The sequence below is a fragment of the Pleurodeles waltl genome, chromosome 9 (genome assembly GCF_031143425.1).
Source record: "Pleurodeles waltl isolate 20211129_DDA chromosome 9, aPleWal1.hap1.20221129, whole genome shotgun sequence".
Taxonomy (NCBI): Eukaryota; Metazoa; Chordata; class Amphibia; order Caudata; family Salamandridae; genus Pleurodeles; species Pleurodeles waltl.
Window position 1 is genome coordinate 93,736,587 of NC_090448.1, and position 22,379 is coordinate 93,758,965.

The 22,379-nt window shown below is 47.1% G+C and overlaps 1 protein-coding gene across 5 annotated transcripts in view; it reads right to left on the bottom strand.

Moving 5' to 3' along the window:
* ITPR1 (inositol 1,4,5-trisphosphate receptor type 1) overlaps positions 1-22,379 on the bottom strand; it is a 1,104,774-nt gene that overhangs the window by 138,955 nt on the left and 943,440 nt on the right. For all 5 annotated transcript variants that reach the window (XM_069206352.1, XM_069206351.1, XM_069206348.1 and 2 more), the window contains one exon: positions 2,553-2,713. In XM_069206352.1, the coding sequence (XP_069062453.1) occupies positions 2,553-2,713 (161 nt within the window). The remainder of the gene's footprint in view (positions 1-2,552; positions 2,714-22,379) is intronic.

Consider the following 22,379-nt stretch of genomic DNA (forward strand, 5'->3'; position numbering starts at 1 on the left):
AGGAGGGACAAACGTCCAGGAGACCCACTTAGCAGTTACTAGGGTCATCGCAGCCTAGGTGTTTAGTTCAGCTTCTATAACCAATATTTATTTAGAGGGACAAACGGAACGAAGGTTCTTGGAAGTCGCACATAAGGCGCCTGCTGGCCTCGGAGTACAACAGGGTCTGAAGTGAGCAACATGTACTTGTTCTGGTGCCACCCTCTTTTTAACCGCGCAGGAGCATTTTCAATCCTATAAAAAAGCAAGTGGGTGCACCAGTCATCATGTAAGCTTCAGCACCAAACACGATTCTTAACATGACATGGACAATTTAAGGACTGCATCAGGAACCTAAACACAGTGTTGGGTTTTAAATACATGCCGATTAGCAACATTCTTGCTCTGTAGATTATGCCCAAGGCGCATTAAACTGAAAAACCACCGATATTGCTTTATTTGCTTCTCCACACAGGACGAGCTCCCAAGATTGGTGAAGCACTTCGGACACAGATGATTCTCCTTGAACGGATGAGTCCAGTTATCCATGCACATGGAGGGCCTGGAGGTTTTGCTATGATCCATGCAGAATAGAGGGCCCTTAGCACCTTTAGAGAATAGAATGTCGTTCCAGCACCTGAATAACTGAGGAAGAGTGATGGCAGAATGGGCTAATTCAAGTGAAGATGAACCAGAACCTCGGCCTAAAGGACTGAAACCAGAACCTTGGCCTAGAGGACTGAACCAGAACCTTGGCCTAGAGGACTATACCGTCAGAACTACTGAGAGCAGACTTCAGATGCAGCAAGAGCTCAGAGAAAGATGCAGTCTAGCAGAAGGTCCATTGCGCACCCACACACCACACTAAACAGAAGTAATTTCAGACAAGGCACGGGTACTATCCGTGCTGAAGGGAACAAACGTGCAAGGGGTAAAAAGCATAATATCAATAGCATCTGGAATACTGATCTTCAGAACCACCCATTAAAAAGCTGTAGGGAACCTCGACTAGCAGCTTCAAAACAACAAGCTTATGGTTGGCAGTAAATCAGTTTACAAGAGCCCCTCGGAGGTACGTCTGCCCTGACCTCCAAATCCCTCAGGTTGGATGTCGAAAAGACAACCCTACTAAGAAGACTGGCGTGAGAAGCGCAAGACCTAAATCTACAGGGAGACTTCAGTGCAGGATCAGGAACTCCAAAAACCATCAAAGCCATCATTACCGTCCTAATTTAACTTGATACATTGATTTTTGTGCTCAATGTGATCTGAACCCCTGGGAAATTACCTATCCAAATCCTCGTGGAAGAGCCCCAACAGTACCAGTGATTTAACCAACTGGAATATGGCACTTGGTGAATTTAAAAACCTTCCACTGTGTAAAGTCTTATGAAGTTTTGTATGGTGACTATGCAAAGACTATCAGTTTGAGAAATGGAATCAGTGTTCCTGGCTGCAAATACACTTTAGGACGAATTCTTAATTTGGCCACAAACTCGATCAGGACAGACAAATCTATTAGTCTGAAAAAATGATTTCCTGCCTTCGGCTGAGTCAGCAGCAAAGGGAAGACCTGGCGGCCTGGGCGCCACAGCAGAACCTACATTGACTCAGTCCTTCCAAAAGTCTTCAAGGAAGAAGTCAAATGGAAAGGATCCCGTGGAAATCAAAATAACTCTCTTAACCCCCTGCTTCAATAAGAGGAATTCCTGTGAAGTCAATGTAAGCCACCAGACAGAAGTATGTGGAAGGCACCATCTGAGAGCAATTGAAACAAAAGGTAAGTGTGCATGGAGTGCTGGCACCCCATGCCACCAACCAGTGCTTAATTTGTGCTTGTTGTTTCCGGTTCCGAGCACCAGCACTTATTTTTGAGGGCCGGGGCTTATTCTTCTGCCTCAGGCTTTTACTGTGAGAAAAAGACCCATCTGGAAAAGGCGGAGGAAGGGAAAAAACGAAAAAGTGTCGCATAGAGAGAAAGTAGAAAGCTGCAAGAGTGAGCTGAAGGGGCAGGGAGTAGCTTTACATGGATTAAAAAGGTCCGAGCTGGCTTCAGGATCACGCCGCCTCAGTATTCAGTGTTCCCACATTTAATTGCAGCAGCCGCATGTTTGAGAGGAGGGCTTTGGGCACCGGCACGTTTTTATTTATAAATTAAGCACTGCCCCCAACCCATAGTTTGCGTCTGGTCAGCTCTGACACTGCCAGGTTTCAGGCATCCTAGTAGGCTAAATCCTTCACTAGTCACAAGGCAGGCCACTCAAACTGATCTTTATCCATTTTTTCATTGGTTGCCTCTGTTCACAATGGATATTGAGTGAAACTCATTTGAACGTAGGGTCTGGGTCTACTAAGTATGTGCCACGCATGCTCTTTGCAATACTAGGATGTAGTCCCCTTTGGATGGGTAGGTTTTACCCTAGATTTAGCACCAACTTCCAATGTGCCATCTGCCCAGCCTCCATGATGCACCTGTGACTGGACTCAGTCCAGAGCTGGCGACCCAACCATGTCCATACAACAGACCAGTTAGCAGTTAAGTGTTGCAGTCTTAGAAGATGCTACGCACTTGCCTTTATCATTTCTGCGACATAGCTCTCGGGCCCCGTATATTCTGTCGAATCCTTCACCTTCACCAGGACGATGAAGCAGAGGTAATGCCACATGTTGTGCTCCTCCTTGATGTGCTCCTCGAACGTCACCGTCTTGTTGTCAAACTTGTCCCTCTCCAGTCCTACGGAAAAAGAATAGGCAGAGAAGGTACTCGACAAACTCAAACTCAGAAGCATACTATCAACCCTGGTAGGAAGGCATGCATGCAAACACAGGTCACTCTTACAGCACGAGGTTAATCATGATGGATCAATGACTGAAGATAAGATTAATTTCTATTTCTGTGGCACTGGGCAACAACTTCAGTGCATGACCACACATGCACGACAACCACCTGGAGCATACTTAGGTGTTGGAAGTGCTGCAAAAAATGTAATAGTCAATACAATGTAATGCAAATCAGCACTAGGCACAAAGAGCTCCACCTTTCAACGGGCACCACTTACAACCCAGGACAAGGCACATGTACAGGCTCTCTACCTTCCTTTCTTTCAGTGGGCATCATGTGTAGAGCAGGATCTGTACTAGATGGAAAGAAGGACCAAGAAAATAGTTTACTAACTTTTAAAGGCACTGTAGGAAACTGGCCCCTTGTTTGCAGTATCCCCTCCACTTTTTGCCTGATATTTGATGTTAACTTGACTATGTTTGTGCTGGGATTCTGCTAACCAGGCCCCAGCACCCGTGTTCTTTCTCTAAAACTGTACCTTTGTTCCCCAGCTGGCAACCTCTGGCACACAATAAGCCCTTTGTAAAAGGTCCCAGTGGTACCAAGGGCCCTGTGATCAGAGAGGATCTGCGGCATATATTGTGCCACCCTAACGGACCCCCTCACCAAACACATGCACACTGCCATTGCAGGCTGTGTGTGTTGGTGGGGAGAGAAAGTTAGTCGACATGGCATCCCTCCCAGGGTGCCCTGCCCACAAACCACTGCCTGTGGCATAGGTAAGTCACTCCTCTAGTAGGCCTTACAGCCCTAAAGCGGGGTGCACTATACCACAGGTGAGCGCATAGCTGCATGAACAATATGCCCCTACAGTGCAAGTCAGACACTGTATGTGCAGAGTGGCTATATTAAGGACATGGGCTGGGAGTTTGTCATTACAAACTGCATAGCTCCATGATGACTTCACTCAAGACTGGCAAGTTTGGTATCAAACTTCTCATCTCAATAAAAGATTTATTGTAAAGTGTACACGGAGGACATCTTAGAGATGCCCCCTGTATTTTACCCAACCCTTTAGTGTAAAGCTGACCAGTCTGCCACTAGCAGACACGTTTCTGACCCAAATGGGTGAGAGCCTGTGCTCTGACAGCAACAAAGCCTGCTCTTGGTGGAGGTGCTTCACAACTCCCCCCTGCAGGAACTGCAACACTTGGCTGTGAACCTCAAAGGCTCAGGCCTACTGTTCGTACCCCAGCTACCCTTGCAACACCCCTAAATCTAATATTTAGGGGCACCCCCTGAACCTTACTCACCAAATTGCTGGCTACCTCAAGAAAAAAGGACTGCCAAGCCGAACCTGTAGTGAAGACTCAAGATGACAGCTGACTTGGCCACAGCCCTAACGGCCTGCCTGCAGTTTCAAGACTCCTACTCCAAAAAGGCAACATCCTGAAGGACCAGTGACCTCTATAAATCCCAAGAGGAGTGCCTGCCCAGCAGAGGCCCAAGAACTACAGAGGTCAGAGGCCCTTGCCCAGAAGAAACCTAAAAAAAGAAAACCTCCAGAACTTCCCCAGATCCGCAAGCCCTACCCACTCTGCACCAGACTCTCACGGCCCGAGTCCAGGTGGTCTACCAGTCCAGAAAAGGTCCCCTGGTGACTCCGAAATCAAGTCAACCCTGGGTTGATTCCTCCTGGCCAACACAACACCAGCAGCCTGAATTCAGAGGACTCCCCCTGACCGCAACCAGATCCGACGAAGATAGATACCCGACGCCCAAGGAGACCACTGCACCCGCAGCACCCTGGCCTTGGGGAATCTGACTGACAGACCAGCAATGTCCAGCAGGCGCCCCCCCTATTTGTCCAGCCTTTGGTTTACCGCAACCGAACCCCTGCACCCATCCTGCAGCATCTTGTGTGACCCCCGGGGGTCCCCCTATTGATAAGCATTGGCCACCCAGCTCTGTGTTTGTACCCTGCACCCGGCCGCCCCTGAGGGTGTGTTTGGTGTAGACCAGTGGCATCCCCCTCATCCCCCCCCCCCGGCCTGTGTCCTGAAGCCGCTGGTACTTATCTGCAATCTGCTTTCTACTGAGCACCCTCACTCCTTATAGGATTCCATTACAAACCCAATGCCAACTTTGACCTCTGCACCCAGCCGACCAGTGTTGCTGGTGGTGCATTGTTGGGGTCAGTCTAAAGTTTGACCTGGCGACACCCTAAACCCCAAAGACTTGAATCGTAAGTCGTGTACTTACCCGTTAACTGTGTTAACACCCCCCCGACACTATTGACTCCTATGAAAAATTGCACAGTGTCAACTTTTAGAATTGAAAAGTGTTACTTACTTGTAAACTGCTATACCTGCAAAAACCAAAGTAAATTTGATACCTACGCTTCATAACGACCTTCTGGTTCTAGTAATAAAGTAACAAAATATATTTTAGATATATAGAACAATTTGCCTGGAGTTGGTCATTGAGTGTCTGCCTCATTTCTGGACTTTGTGTATACCACAAATGCTTTTCACTTCCCTCTGATAATCCTGACTACTCAACCACACTAAAAAGACAGCAATAGTATTATCTACCTTAGCCTCTGTTAAACCTCTGGTTATCCCCTGGACACTGTGCACACTATACCTCATTTTGGTATAGTATATACAGAGCCAGCTTCCTACAGGTACCATGTGCAGTGCAGCACAGCATCATCTACAAGTATACACTTCACATCGTCAATGTGCCCCACATGCAGATCTGGCCCAGAACCACTTGCAGAGCAGGGCCATGCAACTATCATAATGGGTACCATAAGCATTAAAGCACCATATACTGGTACAGGGGACACCCACCGCAAAGGTGGATCAGGCTTCTTCAGGTTGTTGTCTAAGGGCCTGAGAGGCCCAGGGACATGGACAGACCACACATTATCAGATGCCCTATGCCAGTAACTTTCTGCACTGTATGTGGTGCTCGGTACCACAGTTCTACAGAAACACTGGCTTTCGTTTGGGGGGTGGAGGGGGGCGTGTTCCAGCTGGCATGGCCTCCAGTTTCAGTCAGATGACCACCACTGCAACTGGCAGATGGAGACATAACACTCCTGGGATGTATGTGTGGTAAACAGTACCATCTTTCCTTATCACCAAAGCACACTTGTAACACTAAATTTGACCGGCATGTTCCTGCTTCAATGCTGCGACTGACGTGCCCCTGGCTCAATGCTGCAAAACACCCTACATCATCAGGCAAGTCATGCGATGTGCATTTGCATGAACTTCCTCGGGGACAAAAACCACATCCTGACTAACAAGCCACCACCTGATGCAGACTGCCCCAGGAGCTCAGAGCAGCATTGCCTGCAGCTGTAACCAGGGCACGAGTTCCCAGTCTCTCCTCAAGGTGATTTATTCATTTAGCTCAGTCAGAAGAAGCACAAGCAGCTTCTGTGAAATTGAGAATGCAATTTGAATTTATCGACCCAACGTTATTACAAAAAAACAGGTCAACTATGGAGGCAGAGTTGCAAAAACTAATCTGCAGACACCAGGACAATTAACAGAAAAATGGGCTACTTTTCTGAGTGACTTCTAGCAAGTGACATTAGGATGTTAATATGGATCCGTGTAAGGGGAAGAAGTCCTCTTTTGCATACCCTTTCTCTTCTTTGCTCTTGAGAACCCCAAAAAGCTGATTGTTCACATGGTGGTCCTTACTATGATCAATATAAAAGCTTAAAGTCATTTTGGGGTCCAGCAGTTGAAGTTTCTCTTCCTCTAACAAGAAGTGAGGAGGGTGAAGAATGCTGGTAGCGTGATGGATTGCCCAATGTGGAAGGAAGCCACAAATGTAGGCAAAACGGCTGCTTGAATCCTCCACACCAGCTTGTCAAGAAAAAAATAGTGTAGGGACGTTGCACCGACAGTGATTGAAGGGCATACACATGAGAAACTTCAAAACCAGGTTATGTCACAAACAGTTTAGGAGGGAACATGCGTCAAACCTTTAATAAACTGCATCACAACATGAGATTTAAACAAGGACGATTGATCTGGCAAAAGTAAAAAGGCCAAAAAAGCAGACAGTCTTATAGTGCCCACCGCAAGGCATTGCTAGGCCAAACACAAAGCAAACAACAAAATATCAACAGCTTAGCTTGCAGAGGGTCAGTCTTATAGGTGTCACACCTGTTAAAAATGTATGCTAGTACCTGGTGAAAATAGGATTGTGAAAGGATGCCTAGGAACCAGAATGACATCCAAAGCTTCAGACGGCAAGTCAAACACCATCAACTGTCGCAGCCTAATCTCCATGCATGAATGTGTAGATTGCTACTGTGACAGAATATCTGATCGAAGGGCAGATAAACACACTCAAAAGCTCCAGGCACCACACGTCCTGGTCTAATCGAGTGCCACTAGGATGACGTGAGCCAGGTTGTTCCTGATAATCTTCTGAACACAGGGAAGGAAAGACTGGTGGGAAGGTGTATAGGAGTCACGTGTTCCAGTCCAACTGGAAGAATCTCCTGGAGCATATTTTTGTAGAAATTACAGCATGCAAAAAGATCTAACCCACTGTCAGAAGATGTACTGCGCTACCTCAAGATGTGGCCACCATTCGTGTTCCATCGGACACCACCAGTTGAGCTTGTCTACCCTGGCAATCTAGGATCCTGCTATGCAGTTCAGAAGAAGGCAAAAACTGCAAAGGCACAGATCCTCCTACCAAAGGATACATGACTCCACTCCTCCTCATTTGTTGCAGTATAACATGACAGTGGTACTGTCCATGAGCATCTGCACCACATTCCCGTTGATGAGGGGCAGGAAGGCCTTAAATGCCAGATGAATGGCCACAACTGCAACGGACTGATATGAAGCTAAGTATCTGCTGGAGACCATAGGCCACGGATCCACACCTCCACCAGATGACCTACTTAACCTAGCAGTGATGCGTTTGTCACCACAGTCAGCTTTAGGTAAAGAAGGGAGAGCGACCTGCTGCTGGCCAATTGCAGCCAAATAGCCATCACTGCAGCTTGTGAGCAGTCTCCTCTGAAATATGAAGGACATTCTATAGGTTTTCTTGGTGCCAGGCTTACTGGAACTTCAGATTTATTTGCAGAGCTTGCATATGCCACCTGGTGTAGTTGATATGGAAGATCTAGAAGGCTAAACAGCCATGAAACCTCAGAGCTTCTCTGACCAAGATCCAGGACTAAGGTTGAAGTATCTGGATCATAGCACAAATGCCCCAGATTTGTGGCAACCAAACCTTGAACTGTACTGTATCGAGGACAGCTCCAATACAAGTCTATGAGGAGGAGTCTGTTGTGACTGGCTCTTCGATAGTGAACCCAAACAATATCATGAGATTTGCTGTTGCCTGATGGTGGTCTATGACTGATTGTGGTGAGCCAGCCTGGTCTGACCTCACAGCTACTACTGCCACTACTTTTGTAAACAACATAGGGGATCTAGTGAAGCCGAAAGGAGAGCACAGCATACTAAAAATGTTCCTGGCATATTATGAACAGGTAACATCTGCAGGATGGGTATATTAAAATACACATACTGCAGGTCCAAGATTCACCTTGCTGGTTGAAGCCTGCACAACCAGTCTCTCCGGAGTAGGATGCTTAGAGAGAAAATCAGGGTTGTTAGGTGCAGGCCTGTGACATCTGCTCACCTGCCTAGTCACCCGTGATTGTAACAATGGCTTTGGGAAGGTGCCCCTAAAGGTGTTAGTGGGGACCTAATTTAAATAAAGTAAGGGCTCATATGTGCATGGCCCAAATTTTAACATTTGTGTGAGGACCACTATCTTAACTTCAATACAGGACAGTTGTAGGACCAAGACCTCAGTTACTTAAATGAACACTGCAAATAATGCACTCTAACTGGGAAAGTCCAATGCAGAGTTCAGTTCTGTATTAGGGGGGGGAAGTACCAAGCCGACTGACCTCTTATAAATCCATGTAAAAATTATCAACATAGTGAGCGAGTAAATCATTCGAATCCGCTTCATCATCTCTGGATGGGAGAAAGCTTTGGTCAGAACCAAAACAAATGATGGAGTTTCTGAAGGTGCGTCTCCTTAGTAGAGTTAGAGTATTAGACTAAGGCTGTATGCCGATGAGATGTGCTTCAGCAATTTTGTAGCCCAACATTGGTCAGGATCATGCTTAAATCAGTTCAGAGTCAGACATTGGAACCACCACCAGATCCTCCTCTGGCACAATCGCTGACTGGGGGACAGGCAGAGGTCACGAAGCTGAAAGCACATCAGAGGGAGCTGGAGGAGTAGAGAATATCTGCAGCATGGCCTCCTTAAATGCTTCACTTTGCTGCTGCATCACCAGTGGCCTGGGAAATTCGGGGTGCCTCAGGATCAACTGTGTAATTTGCTCTGCAACCAGAGATCTGGAAGGGTGACTGACAGAGGGATACCTTCGCTTTAAATAAAGAATGGCTGGATGGGGTTGAGTCCCGATTTGCTTTCTTGACGCTATGTTTGGTCTTTCATTTTGACTTATGGGAGGACTCCATGTACAAAGATGAGTGCTTACAGAAGCAAGTCCGTGTCCTCGACTTGGAGCAGGACTTAGGCAAGGAACGAGACTGCCTCTTGTGTTCGGCAATGTACAACTTTGATTCTCTGTCCTGGGTCACCTTCGGGTGCACTTATTCCACAACTTCAAGTCATGCCTAAAGCACAGAGATGCAACTCCTGCAGATCCTTGACATTAGTTTCCTACAGTTGCAGCGTGTTTAAAACCTGTAGGCTTAGGAGAAGACATTGTTTTTCCATAGCACCCTCAAGTTTTCTGTTCTAGTAGTTGTTGAAAGGCTGACAATGTGTGGTGCTTATATGCGGGTCTACGGTCACATTTGGGGTGGCAATATGGCTCTTGCATGGCGCCACCTACCAGCATTTGGGAGCACTGATGCTGAAAGCTTTCAGGATCCAGTCTGACCCTTGGTTAATATTCAAAGATGAGGAATGTAAGGTTTAAAGAATCCATCAAAATGACTCAAAATATGCTCAAGTGCATTTGTGTCAAAATGCTCAATTGTTTTTTTGCCAAACATGCTCAACTGCATTCATGCCAAACATGTTTGATCTTGTTGTACGGACGTGAAGATTTGCAGGACAAAGTGTCCAGCTATTACTGCTTGGGTTACCAAGGTAATAGAGATTATAATATATTGATCATTTGAATCAACAGGAGAAGTGCATGTTATAGAGGGTGAATGCAAGGAGCTTTTAGACAGAAAATCGAGATTGTTCCCACTCTGTAAAAGTGCTACATTTCCAGCATCTCTGTATCAGACCTTTGAAGGTATGAGGCAAAACTTCACAGTAAGGCAGAAGGTTTAAGAGCAGGCTCCTTATCTCCGGTAACACATTTCCTGGTGGAGATTATCCAACAGCAGATTCCTCACCTTAGAATATTTACCAGGCATCAGACTGGATCTAGATGATCTGAAGCAGTAGCTCTGTGCATCAGTAGGTGGTATCAGCCCTCCGTTGGCATTGTGGTGCCTGTATAAGTGCCACCCAGGCACAATGTTTCAGTTTTAATTTGGACAAAGAGCCCAGTTCACAGAGTGGGGAGGATGGAGTGGTCTGTGATAAATCTATGGATAGAGTCTCTACAAGAAAAAGCCTTAGGCAATTATCTTGTTAACCTGATAGAGAAGTCCAACTGCAGATTCCTTACCTTCATATCGATACCAGAGCGAGAGAGGTGGGTCTACGAATAGGCATAAGAGACAAAATCCTGGAGGATTAAACAGGTGAGATAACCATCACGAGAGACCTGACTGTCCCAGCAGAACTCCTTCAGTAACATATGGAGGGATGTCCACGTGGCAGCTTGGAAGATGTCCAAGACAGGTACCCTGCACGCTAAAGCAGTATAGGCAACTTTGGCCCTAGTGGCATGAGCCTCCAAGCCCTCAGAAGGTTAATTCTTTGGCAATGTGCAGCAGAAGTATACGCAGAGTACTATTCATCAGGAGATGGTCTGTTTTTGCACAACCCTGCATGTCTCCACTCCTGTAAATAGAATGAAGAGTCAGTCATCCATCTCATGGTCTTTGGAGCAGTCAATATAAAAGGAGAGCTCTCTTGGGGCCCAGCAGATGAAGTCTCTCTCTTCCTCCTTGGAAGGATGAGGCTGGTGTAGAAAGCAGGCAGAATGACACTCTGGGCAATATGAAAGGGATGACCTTCAAGAGGAAAGTGTCAGAAGGACCATCTTGTCCAGGAAGACGTTTTGGTATATGGAGACTGAAACAACAGAGGCTGCAGCTGACCCCCACCCCGGCTGATATAATGGCCACCAGTAAAACCATTTTGATGGTGAAGAACCACAAAGAGCAGCTATACAGGGGCTCAAAGGGAAAGCAGATAAGATAAGTAAGAATCAAATTAATATCACACTGGGGCACCACAAAGGGATTAGGTGGAAATACAGGTTATAAACATTACAAAACAGTCACAACCAATGACTATAACAGGGAGTGTTGAGCTGGTAGCCGCAGAAAAGCTGAGATATCGGACAAGTAACCCTTAACAGTGCCTACGATATTGCATTACTGGGCTTAAAACAGAGCCAACAGCAAAACCTCAGACAGATGCAGATTGGGGGTCCACATGCTCTGAGGAACACCAGGAAACAAAATTATTCCAATGGGAGGCAGACAGTCTTAGTGGATGGGCACCAGGGTGGCAAAATGAATTCACTAACTGGAGGACAGATGATAATTCTCAGGTGTTCAGGATACCAAACTCTGTGTGCCCAATCTAAAGCCACCAAGATGACTTGACACCGTTCGGTCCTCTCGCTCTGAGAACTCTGGGAAGGAGTGGTATTGGCAGAAAGTTATATGGGAGTCCTGATGTCCACTCGAGGTGGAATGAGCCTCAGAGCCACAGCCGCTTTGGAAACTCCAGCACACAAAGTAATGACATTGCGTGTTCTTGGCTGTGGCGAAGAGATCGAGTCAAGGCTCTCCCTGGTCCCAGAACAGAACTTGCACACCCTACGGATGTAGATGCCATGTGTGATCCACAAAGCACTAACAGGCCAGTTAGTCTGCCTTGGGATTCAAGGAGCCCAGCAGGTGTTGCGCGAACAGGAAGATGTCCTGGCACCCAAGCCAAGTCCAGAGATGCAGAGCCTTCTGGCACGGGTCCATGACCCCCATCTAGCCCTTTTGTTGCAATGCCACATGGCGGTGTTACCTTTGAACACCTGAACCAGCCTCATCTTCTTGGATGGAAGAAAGAATGTCAGTGTCAAGCAAATGGCCCTCAACTTCAAAAACTAATGTTAAGCTGGGATTTCACTTGAGATCAGAGTCCGATGATCACCTCTCCCAGATGGCCACCCCAACCCAGGAGTGATCAATCTTTCACCACTGTGAACTCTGGCTGGGGAAGGGAGAGGGGTCTGCCGCTGACCCAATAACAGCTCATCAGTCACCACTGCAGATCTTCTGTAGTTCCCTCTAATATCTAGACCAGGTCAGAAAGATTCCCCTGATGCTGTGCCTACTAGAACTTCAGATCCCATTGCAGAGGCCACATATGCTATTGGGCATGCTTTACCAGCAGGAACAGGAGTCCCAGAAGCCTCAGTTTCAGCAAAATACATGATAGAGGCCGAAACATCAATCATAGCCTGAATATCCCAGACTTGCCAGTCCAAAGTTTAGGCACGCAACTTCACTTTGTCCAGAATGGCTCAGATGAAAAGGAGCGTCTGAGAGGGAACCAGGTGTGACTTTGGCATATTGATAGTGAACCCCAGCGGGTGCATAAGGTTCACTGTAGTCTGGAGGTGGGTGACGACTTCCCGGGGTTGGGCCAGTCTTCAACAGCCAGTCTTCAAGGAAGGAGAAGACTGGCACCCCTGACCTCAGCAGATATGCTGCAAACACAACCAGCATTTTTGTGAACACCTGAGGGCCAGTAGTGAAGCCACAGGAGAGCACAACGAATTGGAAATGCTTGTGGCCAACCATGAACTGCAGGCAGCACCTGTGGAAAGAGGACGTGGATGTGTCCTGCGGGGCCAGTGCTACCATCCAGTCCCAGGATTCAGGAGCAGATAGAACCTGAGTCAACGTGAGCATCTTGAATATCTCTTTCCTCAGAAAAGTTGGGAGGACAGAGATCTAATATAGGTCCTTCTTCGGCACCAGAAAGTAGCGTGAATAATCACCCTTCTCTTCTGGTGTGGGCACCCTCTCAATGGCTTAGCTGGCCAAAAGAGCCTGCACTTCCTGAGAGAGTAAGGCGAGATCATCCTCAGTCAGCTGCTCCTGAGATGATGGGAGAAGCTGAGGTGTTTCTACAAATGGTAGGTCATACCCATTTTGCACGATCTGAAACACCCACTTGTTGAATGCAACTGCCAACCTTTGGGGCAGGTGGTGCCTGATTCTGCCAACGGGATTGCTGTGCTGGATGGAAAGCGTGCTGAAGGTGCTTGGAGACTGCGGCAGCCAAAGGGCGTGGGACTGGGCAGCAAACTGGGATTGGCTTCTGCATCCTCTTTGGGCTCCACAGTAATGCCTACGAAAGGATAGGACAGGCTACTGGATGGGATATGGTTGGTACTGTGAATGCCCAAAATTGCTCCTTCTACACCCGCAGTAGGGGCAGAAGGACTGCTGTTGCAAACTGAGTCACTGAAGATATCCAACAGGATCTGGCAGTGACCCTGCTCTCGGTAAAGTGCTGGAATGCCATACCAGCCTTGACTGGACACCCTCAACCCCACCCCAACAGCCCAAAAGGCCGCAATCTGATGTGGCAATGCAGCATCACTGTAGAAGCCATGGCTCTGCCTCCAGAGTGTGTGGTGTTCAGTCTATGCTTATGGTGATCTTCACCGCATACCAGCAGTCAACCAAATCTTGGTGAGGATGGCGCTGCCCTCCTCAGGCAGCCTGAGGAACAGCTGCACAACAGAGTCCCACAGTGCATGAGAATATCAACCCAAGAGGCATGATGTGTTCACTGACCACAAGGCAAGGCTGGGGGTAGAGAATAAGCTTCCCAAAAGAGTCCAGCCTCCGATTCCTCATTCAGGGGTGTGGTAAGTAATGTGTTTGGGTTGATCTTCCTTTGAGAGGCTTGCACAACTAGGCTCTCAGGAAAGAGGCACTTGGGAAAGGAAGCTGGTTTTCCAGGGTGGGACGATGCCAACGGGTAGTCAATGGATGCACAGCAGTTCCCGTGGAGGGTTTTGCCGAGGGGCCCATGAGCACGCTGGTGAAGGCTTCATTAAAAGGGAACAGAGGGTCGGGTGAGCCCACCCAAGATTGAAGCACCGCAGTCAAGACATTGGGCTTGACTTTAACAGCAGGCAGCTGGAGAGCGAGGACCTCTGTCGCTGATGCAAACTCAGAGCTGATCAACGGCACCTACTGGCACACTATTGTATGAGGTTTTCAAGATACAATCTGACACTTGGGGAATATACTAAGGTGAGGAATCTGCAGTTAGAATTCTCTGTCGGAATCAGCTCACAGGACATTCATTACCCAGTGGCGTAGCGTAGGGGGTGGAGGCCGCACCGGGCGCAACATCTGGGGGGGGGGGGGGGGGGGGGGGGGGGGGGTGCGCTCGCACGTGCTAAAATCCATAGGTTAGGGGGCGCAAATTACTTGCCTTGCCCCGGGTGCTGACAACCCACGCTACACCACTGTCATTACCCAACATTTTTCGCCATCTGGGGGCATTCTTTCAGGCATTTTTTAAAATGTGGTCTTTACAGTGTTTCCAGTCAACAAGTGACCCCTTCTTTAAAATCAGCACTATGGAAAAACGGCCCAACTGTTGTTACTGTGTACAGAGATTCCAACAATGAAGGGGTGCAGTACACTGGTGAAATCATTCCCTTCAGTGCAGGTTTACTTTTAACCTGTTCTACCTCAATGTTTTTAACGCATTAAACATTTGTGTAATCTCATTCGCCAGTTTTGTGGTTTGATTTATACATCACTTAGCTATTTTGTTTTGCTCAAACATCTCTTGTCAGCCTAAAGCTTCCTACTAGCCCAGTCTACAAATTGATCACTTCTGCTAATTTATATCTCTGAGAGGATCCATGGAGATTACGTCTAAGGCCTAACCACCCCACTTGCAGTACCCCATGACTGCATTTTGTGACCTCATTATCACAGGCATCTGTATTAGATCTCATGCTGAGGCACGGCACCGCAGGAGCCAAGAACAACAGTTAACAAAGCTTCGCATCACCTGCCCTAGTCTGATGTGGAAGGGCAGTAATATACCAACTTGTTTATTCAATGTTTTATGACAACTAAATAACAGTTAAATTATGCATATATACGACTAAAAGGCAAATATTACTTTCAGCATATGTTTTTTTCCACTAAAAAGGTTAACAGCCCAGGGAACATGTTAGTCAAACATCACACTGTATTTACGCATCACAATTTTACCTTAACACTCAACCCCAAGAAATAACTCAAACATAACGCTATTTATTAAGTTCATTTATTCAGCACTGGCTTGGAAATTAAGTCACCTAGGATCACTAGACCTTTCATAGTCCTAATTTCCATTTTTTGGTGTTCTCCCTGTGGCAACAACTGTCGATCACAGGTGTCGCTTCACTGCTGGTAGCTAGTGGGCAGTCTTTTGTCCTTAGCACAAGGACAGTCATCTATCAGAGAGAAGGGTTGTTCCAAGAGTCTCTGAGAAGGGAACAAAAGTCTTTCAGAAGAGATTACAATTTTCTTACTCTGCAGCCTAGGCATAGTGAGTTCAAGAGTTGTGCAAAGAGAAACTAGATTGTCAGTCATGTGCTTTCTGGGTTGGTTTGTTTTGTGGTAATTTATTTTCAGATAACTTATTTTCTTACTCCAGTACTGGATCTTTCATAGATTCACATGCTTGAATCAGATTAAAAAGCTGTTTAATAGCACATTTTTTTGTATGAACATTACTATATAGTTGTCTATATATTTTTTCATTCATATATATAGGAACAATATAATATGAGCATAACTTATTAGAGGATGGTGAGAATAACATTATGATGGCTCACCTTTACTGGAAAATGTCAATACCCCTTGGCCCACTGCCACATCTCTTAACTACAGACTCCAAGAAGTAGTGCTGCGTAAAAATGTATATTTTGCTAGGTTGCTGCCCTGCAAACAACGCTGCTGATGTTGACATAGTTCTGGTGGAACGTACTCTCACACTTGTTTGCAACGGCGTGCCAGCCTTCTGGTGACAGAACTGAATGGTGTTAGATATCCATCTTGCTATGCTCTGTTTTGATAGAGGATAACCTTTCCTCAGAGTGCTGTATGCAACGAAAAGTTGATTGTGATTTGCAGAAGTGTTTTATCTTGTCAAGGCAGAATTTCAGGCACCTCTTGACATCCAAGGAATGGAATGCCCTTTCTGGTGCAGTCTTAGGATCTGGGAATTTGTTTTCAAAATTATTGGCTCATTTAGGTGAAAATCTGGTGAATCCTTCAGAATCAATTAGGTGTTTGTTTAAAGAACCACTATCGTTTCTGAATAACAAGAAAGTTTCTTGGATGATGAAAGCCAGTATCTGACTGACTCAGCTTGCTGATGTTAAAGCCAAGGGACGAGCCAATTTCGAGGAGCACTTTATGAATAGGCTCGAAATGGTCTTTCATTAGTTGTGAAGGCAGTGTTCAGTTGCCAAAGGGGGGGGGGGGGGGGGGGGGGGGGGGGGGGGGGGCGGGGGGGGGGGGGGGGGGAGTACGACTCACTGTCGGGAAGACCCTAAATAGCACCCTGAGGAGTTGTCTGATGAGTCAGCTAGGCCGCATTGATGGTGACACCGCTGATCTTCTGAAACTAAAAATGGGTACAAGGTGAACTTTAATGGAAGCATGAGCAAGACTCAATCTTGTTAAAAGTAGGAGATAAGGAAGGATCTCTTCCCGTGCAGACATTAGGTGTACATTAGAGTGCCGACACCAGATGCAAAATCACTTCCATTTTAGGCTGTAAGTTATTTGTACTATCTGCACGAGCTACCGCTAAGATATCTCTGGAATGCTCAGATGGGCAAATTCCCTGAATTCAGGAGCCAGAATGACAAGTGCATTATTTGGAATCCTGGAGAAGTACTTGGCCCTGACTCGTCAGATGGAAGTGGTTGCAGTTGGATGTGCTGCCTTTCTGAGAGGAGAAGTAACTCCTTGAACTAATGTTGGTGTGGCCATTTCAGAGCTCTGAGAATGAGCCTGAGGGCTCAGTTTTCATCTTCATGAGAACTTTTGGGAGAAGAGGATTCAGAGGAAAATTATAGGTAAATATTCCAGCCCATGCGATTGAAAACACATTCCCCCATGATCCCGATTGCAGATGCCAACTTGTATAGAACTAGCATTTTTAGTTCTAGGGTGATGCAAATAGGTCTAGATTCAGTTCGCCCCACTGGCGAAATATGTTCCCCAGGACGTCCGAATTCATCTCCCACCCATGGCAAGCGGTTCTCATGCTGCTCAAAGTGTCTGCTATGGCGTTTTGCTTCCCAGGGACATGTTCTGCTCTCAGATGTACCTTGTGATGAATCAACCATTCACAAATCTTTTGTGCTTCTTTTGATAGCAGGTGAAATCTTGTGTCACCCTGTGTGTTGATGTAGTGTATGGTCATGGTGTAGTCTGTGTTGATGACCACTGGAGAATTTCGCACCCTGGAAGAAAGGCTTGCAAGGCTAGATGTACATTCTTGAGTTTGAGCAGACTGATGTGTAGACATAGCTAATAGGGTTCCTATGGTCCAAGACTTGCAGATGCTGCAGATGAGCTTCCCAACTCTCTAAGGATGCGTCCTGTTGTGATGACCAATGGAGAAGCCTGGGGAATGAAAGTCAGACCTATTGAAAGATTTGTTTCTCGAGTCCACCAGGAAAAGGCTGTGATCTGGACGACATCATTGTAAAAGCCTGTTTCTATTCACTGTATCCAATTCTTCCTGTAGCCGATGCATTCTCAGGTGGCAGAAAGGAATTAAAGGAATGCAAGATGACATCATCCCTAGCAGGGACTTATAGAGGTGAATGGAAAGTGGCTTTTCTCTTTGCACTAGTTGTGATAAGAGTTAGCAATTTCCTTTAACTTTCTGGTGTGGCATACACTTTGTTGAGAGTTGTATCCAGGGTAGGCTCCTAAGAATGTTATCCTTTTGGATGGCTGGAGAGCTGATTTTTGCAGATTTAATGGAAGACCCAGCTTGGTAAACAGGTGCGTGCAGGCAGTGGTTGACCTCTGTGCTGCCTGGCGTCGAGGGAGGTGCTTTGACCAACCAGTCATTGAGGTGAGGAAACACTTGATGTTTCTTCTGTCTTAGGAAAGCCTCTGCTGGTAACAAGCACTTCATGAAAATGCGAGGGGCGGACTGGAGGTCAAATGGGAGAACTGACTGCTAATGGCTGCCAGCTACTGTGAATCTGAGAAATTTTTGGTGTCATGGGTAAATCGGAACATGAAATTATACATCTTGGAGGTCTAAGGTTTTCATATAATCTCCTTGGTTTAGAAGTTGCAGGATATCTTGAAGCATCACCATGTGGAACGTCTGCTTCCTGAAGTAGGTGTTTAGGTTCCTAAGATCCAGGGTTGGTTGACACTTCCCTGTCTTCTTTCGGCCCAAGAAGAAACAAGAATAGAAACCCTTCCCTTTCTGGCCTTCAGAAACCCATTCTTTGGCCCCTTTGCTGAGAATGGTCTTGACTTCCAACTTGAGGAGATGCAGATATTTTTTTGTAAACTTTTGGAGCCAGGTCAAAGGCATTTTTTGAATGAATTCCAATGTGTGGCCTAATTGCATGAGATCCAATACCCATTGGTCCACGTTATTTCCTTCCACTGTTGCAGATGTTTGGATATCCTCCCACCAAGACATGTCATAGGAGTAGGAGGTGTACCTGGTGTCTGTAGTTAATCATTGAAGACGGCCTGTGTTCTTTCGTTGCTTGCTCAACTTCCCTTTCTGGAGTGGTCTAGTGTATGCTGCCTGATGAAGTTGCCTTTGCTGGTATTGTGGAGAAAATTGTTGCAACGCTGCTCCATACAGTGTGCACTGGTATTGTTGGTAGCCTCCTCTATAGGATGATTGCCCTCTACCATGTGCACCTTGAAAAGATATTTTTCTGATACTGCATAATACCAAATGATTTGGCTGTCTCAGTGTCTGTTTTTATTGCCTGAAGAGCACAGTCAATATGTTTCCCAAAGACGGCTTTGCCATCGTATGGAAGGTCCAGGATTTTACTATTTACCGCTGGTCTGAAGGAAGTGGACTTCAGCCAGCCCCGTCTTTGTAGGACCGCTACATCTGCCAGTTGATGAAACCCAGTGTTAGGAAGGTCCACAGTGAAATCTATGAGCTCAGAAGAGGCGTGCTCTCCTTCCTGTAAAACCTTTTTTGGCTTCAGCCCTCACTTCATCAGGAAGGAGGTTGAAGTATGGAGCAATATCTGATCACATCTGGCGATCGCATTGCCCGAGGACTGCCAAAGAGTTGGCTGCTCGCACTGTGAGTGTCCACATTGAGGATAACAATTTTCCAATATTACTAAGGAAGCTTGAGTGATAAGAGTCATGTTTTGGATGTCCAATGAGGTGTAAGAATGTACCATCTTTCCTGGCATGGTTACCCCTATTTTCTTGCCTGTTGTCATTGTGTTTGACTGTATTCACTGGGATCCTGCTCAACTAGGACCCCAGTGATTATGCTTTCTCCCTTCTAACGTGGTAACTTGTACCATTTTCACCCCACATTTGGCATACTGGTACCCCCAATGAAGTCCCTAATATATGGTACACAGGTAGATGCATTGGGGCACCAGGGATCCCCATGGGCTGCAGCATGTATTATGCCACCCACGGGGAGCCAATGCCAAGCATTCGCAAGCCTGCCATTTCAGCCTGCGTGAAAGGGTGCATGCAAACTTTTTCACCATAGGTCACTGCACCAGGTCACTATAAGTCACCCCTATTGCACGCCCTTCTAGCCCAGAGGGCAGGGTGCAAGTACCTGTGTGTGAGGGCACCCCTGCACTAGCAGAGGTGCCAGCATAAACTCCAGTGCCATTTTTATGGACTTCATGAGGGTGGGGACGCAATTTTATGTGTGTACTGGATATAGGTCACTACCTATGTCCAGCTACATAATTGCAACTCCGAACCTAGGCATGATTGGTATCAAACATGTCAGAATCATACCACAATACTGTTGCTAGTATTGAAACTGATTTCATGCACTCTGGGGACTCCTTAGAGGACCCCTAGCATTGCTCCTACCAGCCTTCTAGGGTTTTCCGGGCAGCCCAAGCTGCAGCCACCCCTCAGACAGGTTTCTGCCCTCTTGCTGCTTGAACAGCTCAAGCCGAGGAAGGCAGAACAAAGGATTTCCATTGGAGAGGACTTAACACCATCTCTTTGGAAATAGGTGTTACATGGCTTGGGAGAGGTAGCCTCCTCAAGCCACTGGTATGCTTTGAAGGGTGCATTTGGTGCCCTCCATGCATAAACCAGTCTACACCAGTTCAGAGACCTCCAGTCCTTGCTCGGGCATGAAACTGGACAATGGAAGGAGGAGTGATCACTCCTCTGTCCATCACCACCCCAGGGGTGGTGCTCAGAGTTCCTCCAGAGGGTCCCTTGGTTCTTCCATCTTGAATCAAAGGTTGGCAGGAACCTCTGGGAGCGTCTAAATGGCCAGGTAAGGTAGGTGACATCAGAACCCTCCTGATAGGTGCTCACCTGGCTAGGTCACTAATCTCCCTTATATGGCTATTTAGGGTCTCTCTCTCTCTGGGGTGGGTCCTCGGATTCGGCTTGCACGATTTCAGCAGGACTTCTCTGCAACCTCTACATTGACTTCTAGCCACTGGACCCGCGACTGGACCCTCCAGGAACCGACAATCTGCATCCACAACTAAGACTCTGCTTGCAACATTGTTTCCACTGCTCCTTCCAGCTTCTGCAACTTTTACCTGGCTGTGCATCCTCTGAGCAAGTCTTCAGCCTGCATATGAAGGGAGATGGCATCTCCCTTGGAGTGAAGGAGTCACTCCCCTGCATCTGCAGGCACCAACTGCAACGACGACTGGCTGTGTGGAGCTCCTCTCATCCTGAGCTGCATGGATCCTGTATCACGGGTGGTGGTCCGGAGTAGTCCTCTTGGTCCTCTCTCCCAGCTGTCCAACTTTGGTGGCGGTAAGCCCTTGCCTTCCCAAGCAGGGCAGTACCTCCGTGCACCGTGTCTCTGGCAGCTGCCAAGGCTTGTTTGCATCTCCTCCAAGAAATCTTCAGGCTCTGTGTAGCTCCAGCCCCCAAGCACTCCTTCCTGAGACACACAGCCCTTTGCGTGCTTCTCCTGCGGCGTGGGACCCTTCTCCAGTACAGATGCGTGGGCTCCTCTGACTCCTGGATCCTCATCCAGTGGGTCTCCGGTGGGGGCTGCTTCTTCTTCTATGGACTCTCTGCCTTTGAGGGTCTCCCTTGCATCCTCCAGGAACTCTTCACCTGCTCCAGGGCTGCATTCCTGACAGTCTTCGTCCCACCCTCGACCAACTCCTGCATCCACAGCTGGGTGGGTAGTATCTCCTCCTCGATTCTTCTGTGACTTATGGACTTGGTCCCCTTCTTCCACAAGTCTTCCTCTTCAGGAATCCACTGCTGGTTTCTTGCAGACTTGTCTGGGTGTTGCATTTTCTTCCTTTTGGGTGGTTTTGGGAAAATCCAGTAACTTACTCCTTTCTTCCTGGTCGGTGGGTGGCACTTACCTTCGTGGTTTCCTAGTTCCCCCAGCTCCCCTCTACAGATCTTACATACCTAGGTGGGGGTCCTGCATTTGCATTCCATTTTTTTAGTATAGTGTTTGGCCTCCCCCTAGGGTCACTATTGTGTAACTTCATTTGCACCGTTTTCGATCACTTTCCGTGCCTATTGCTGATAAGTAGGGCACATATATAGTGTGTTACTTAACTCCTACTGGATGATTGCCTCTAGTACGTTTTGGTATTGTGTCATTAAAATAAAGTACCGTTATTTTTGTAAAGCACTGAGTGTTTTCTTTCATGTGTGTAAGTGCTGTGTGACTACAGTGGTATTGCATGAGCTTTGCAGGTCTCCTAGATATGCCTTAGCTGCTCATCCACAGCTACCTCTGTAGAGCCTGGCTTCTAGACAATACCTACCCTACACAAATAGGGGATACCTGGACCTGGTATAAGGTGTAAGTACCCTAGATATTCACCACACACCAGGCCAGCTTCCTACATAAGGCAAACTGGAAAGTCTTCTGGGGCTTTATACTTCTTATCCTGGCGTCTAAACACTGCAGCTAATGTTGCTGGATTCTTCATGGTTTTAACTCCTTCGTCCCAGATATCATCTACTATGGGTATAGCCAGTGCCTAATTTGTAAATAAAAAGGTGCCGGTGCCCAAAGCCCTCCACTTAAACATGCGGCTGCTGCAGATAAATGTGCAAACACAGAATAATGAGGCAGCGTAATCCCGAAGCCATCTCGGGACTCTTCAATCCATGTATAGCCCCTCCAG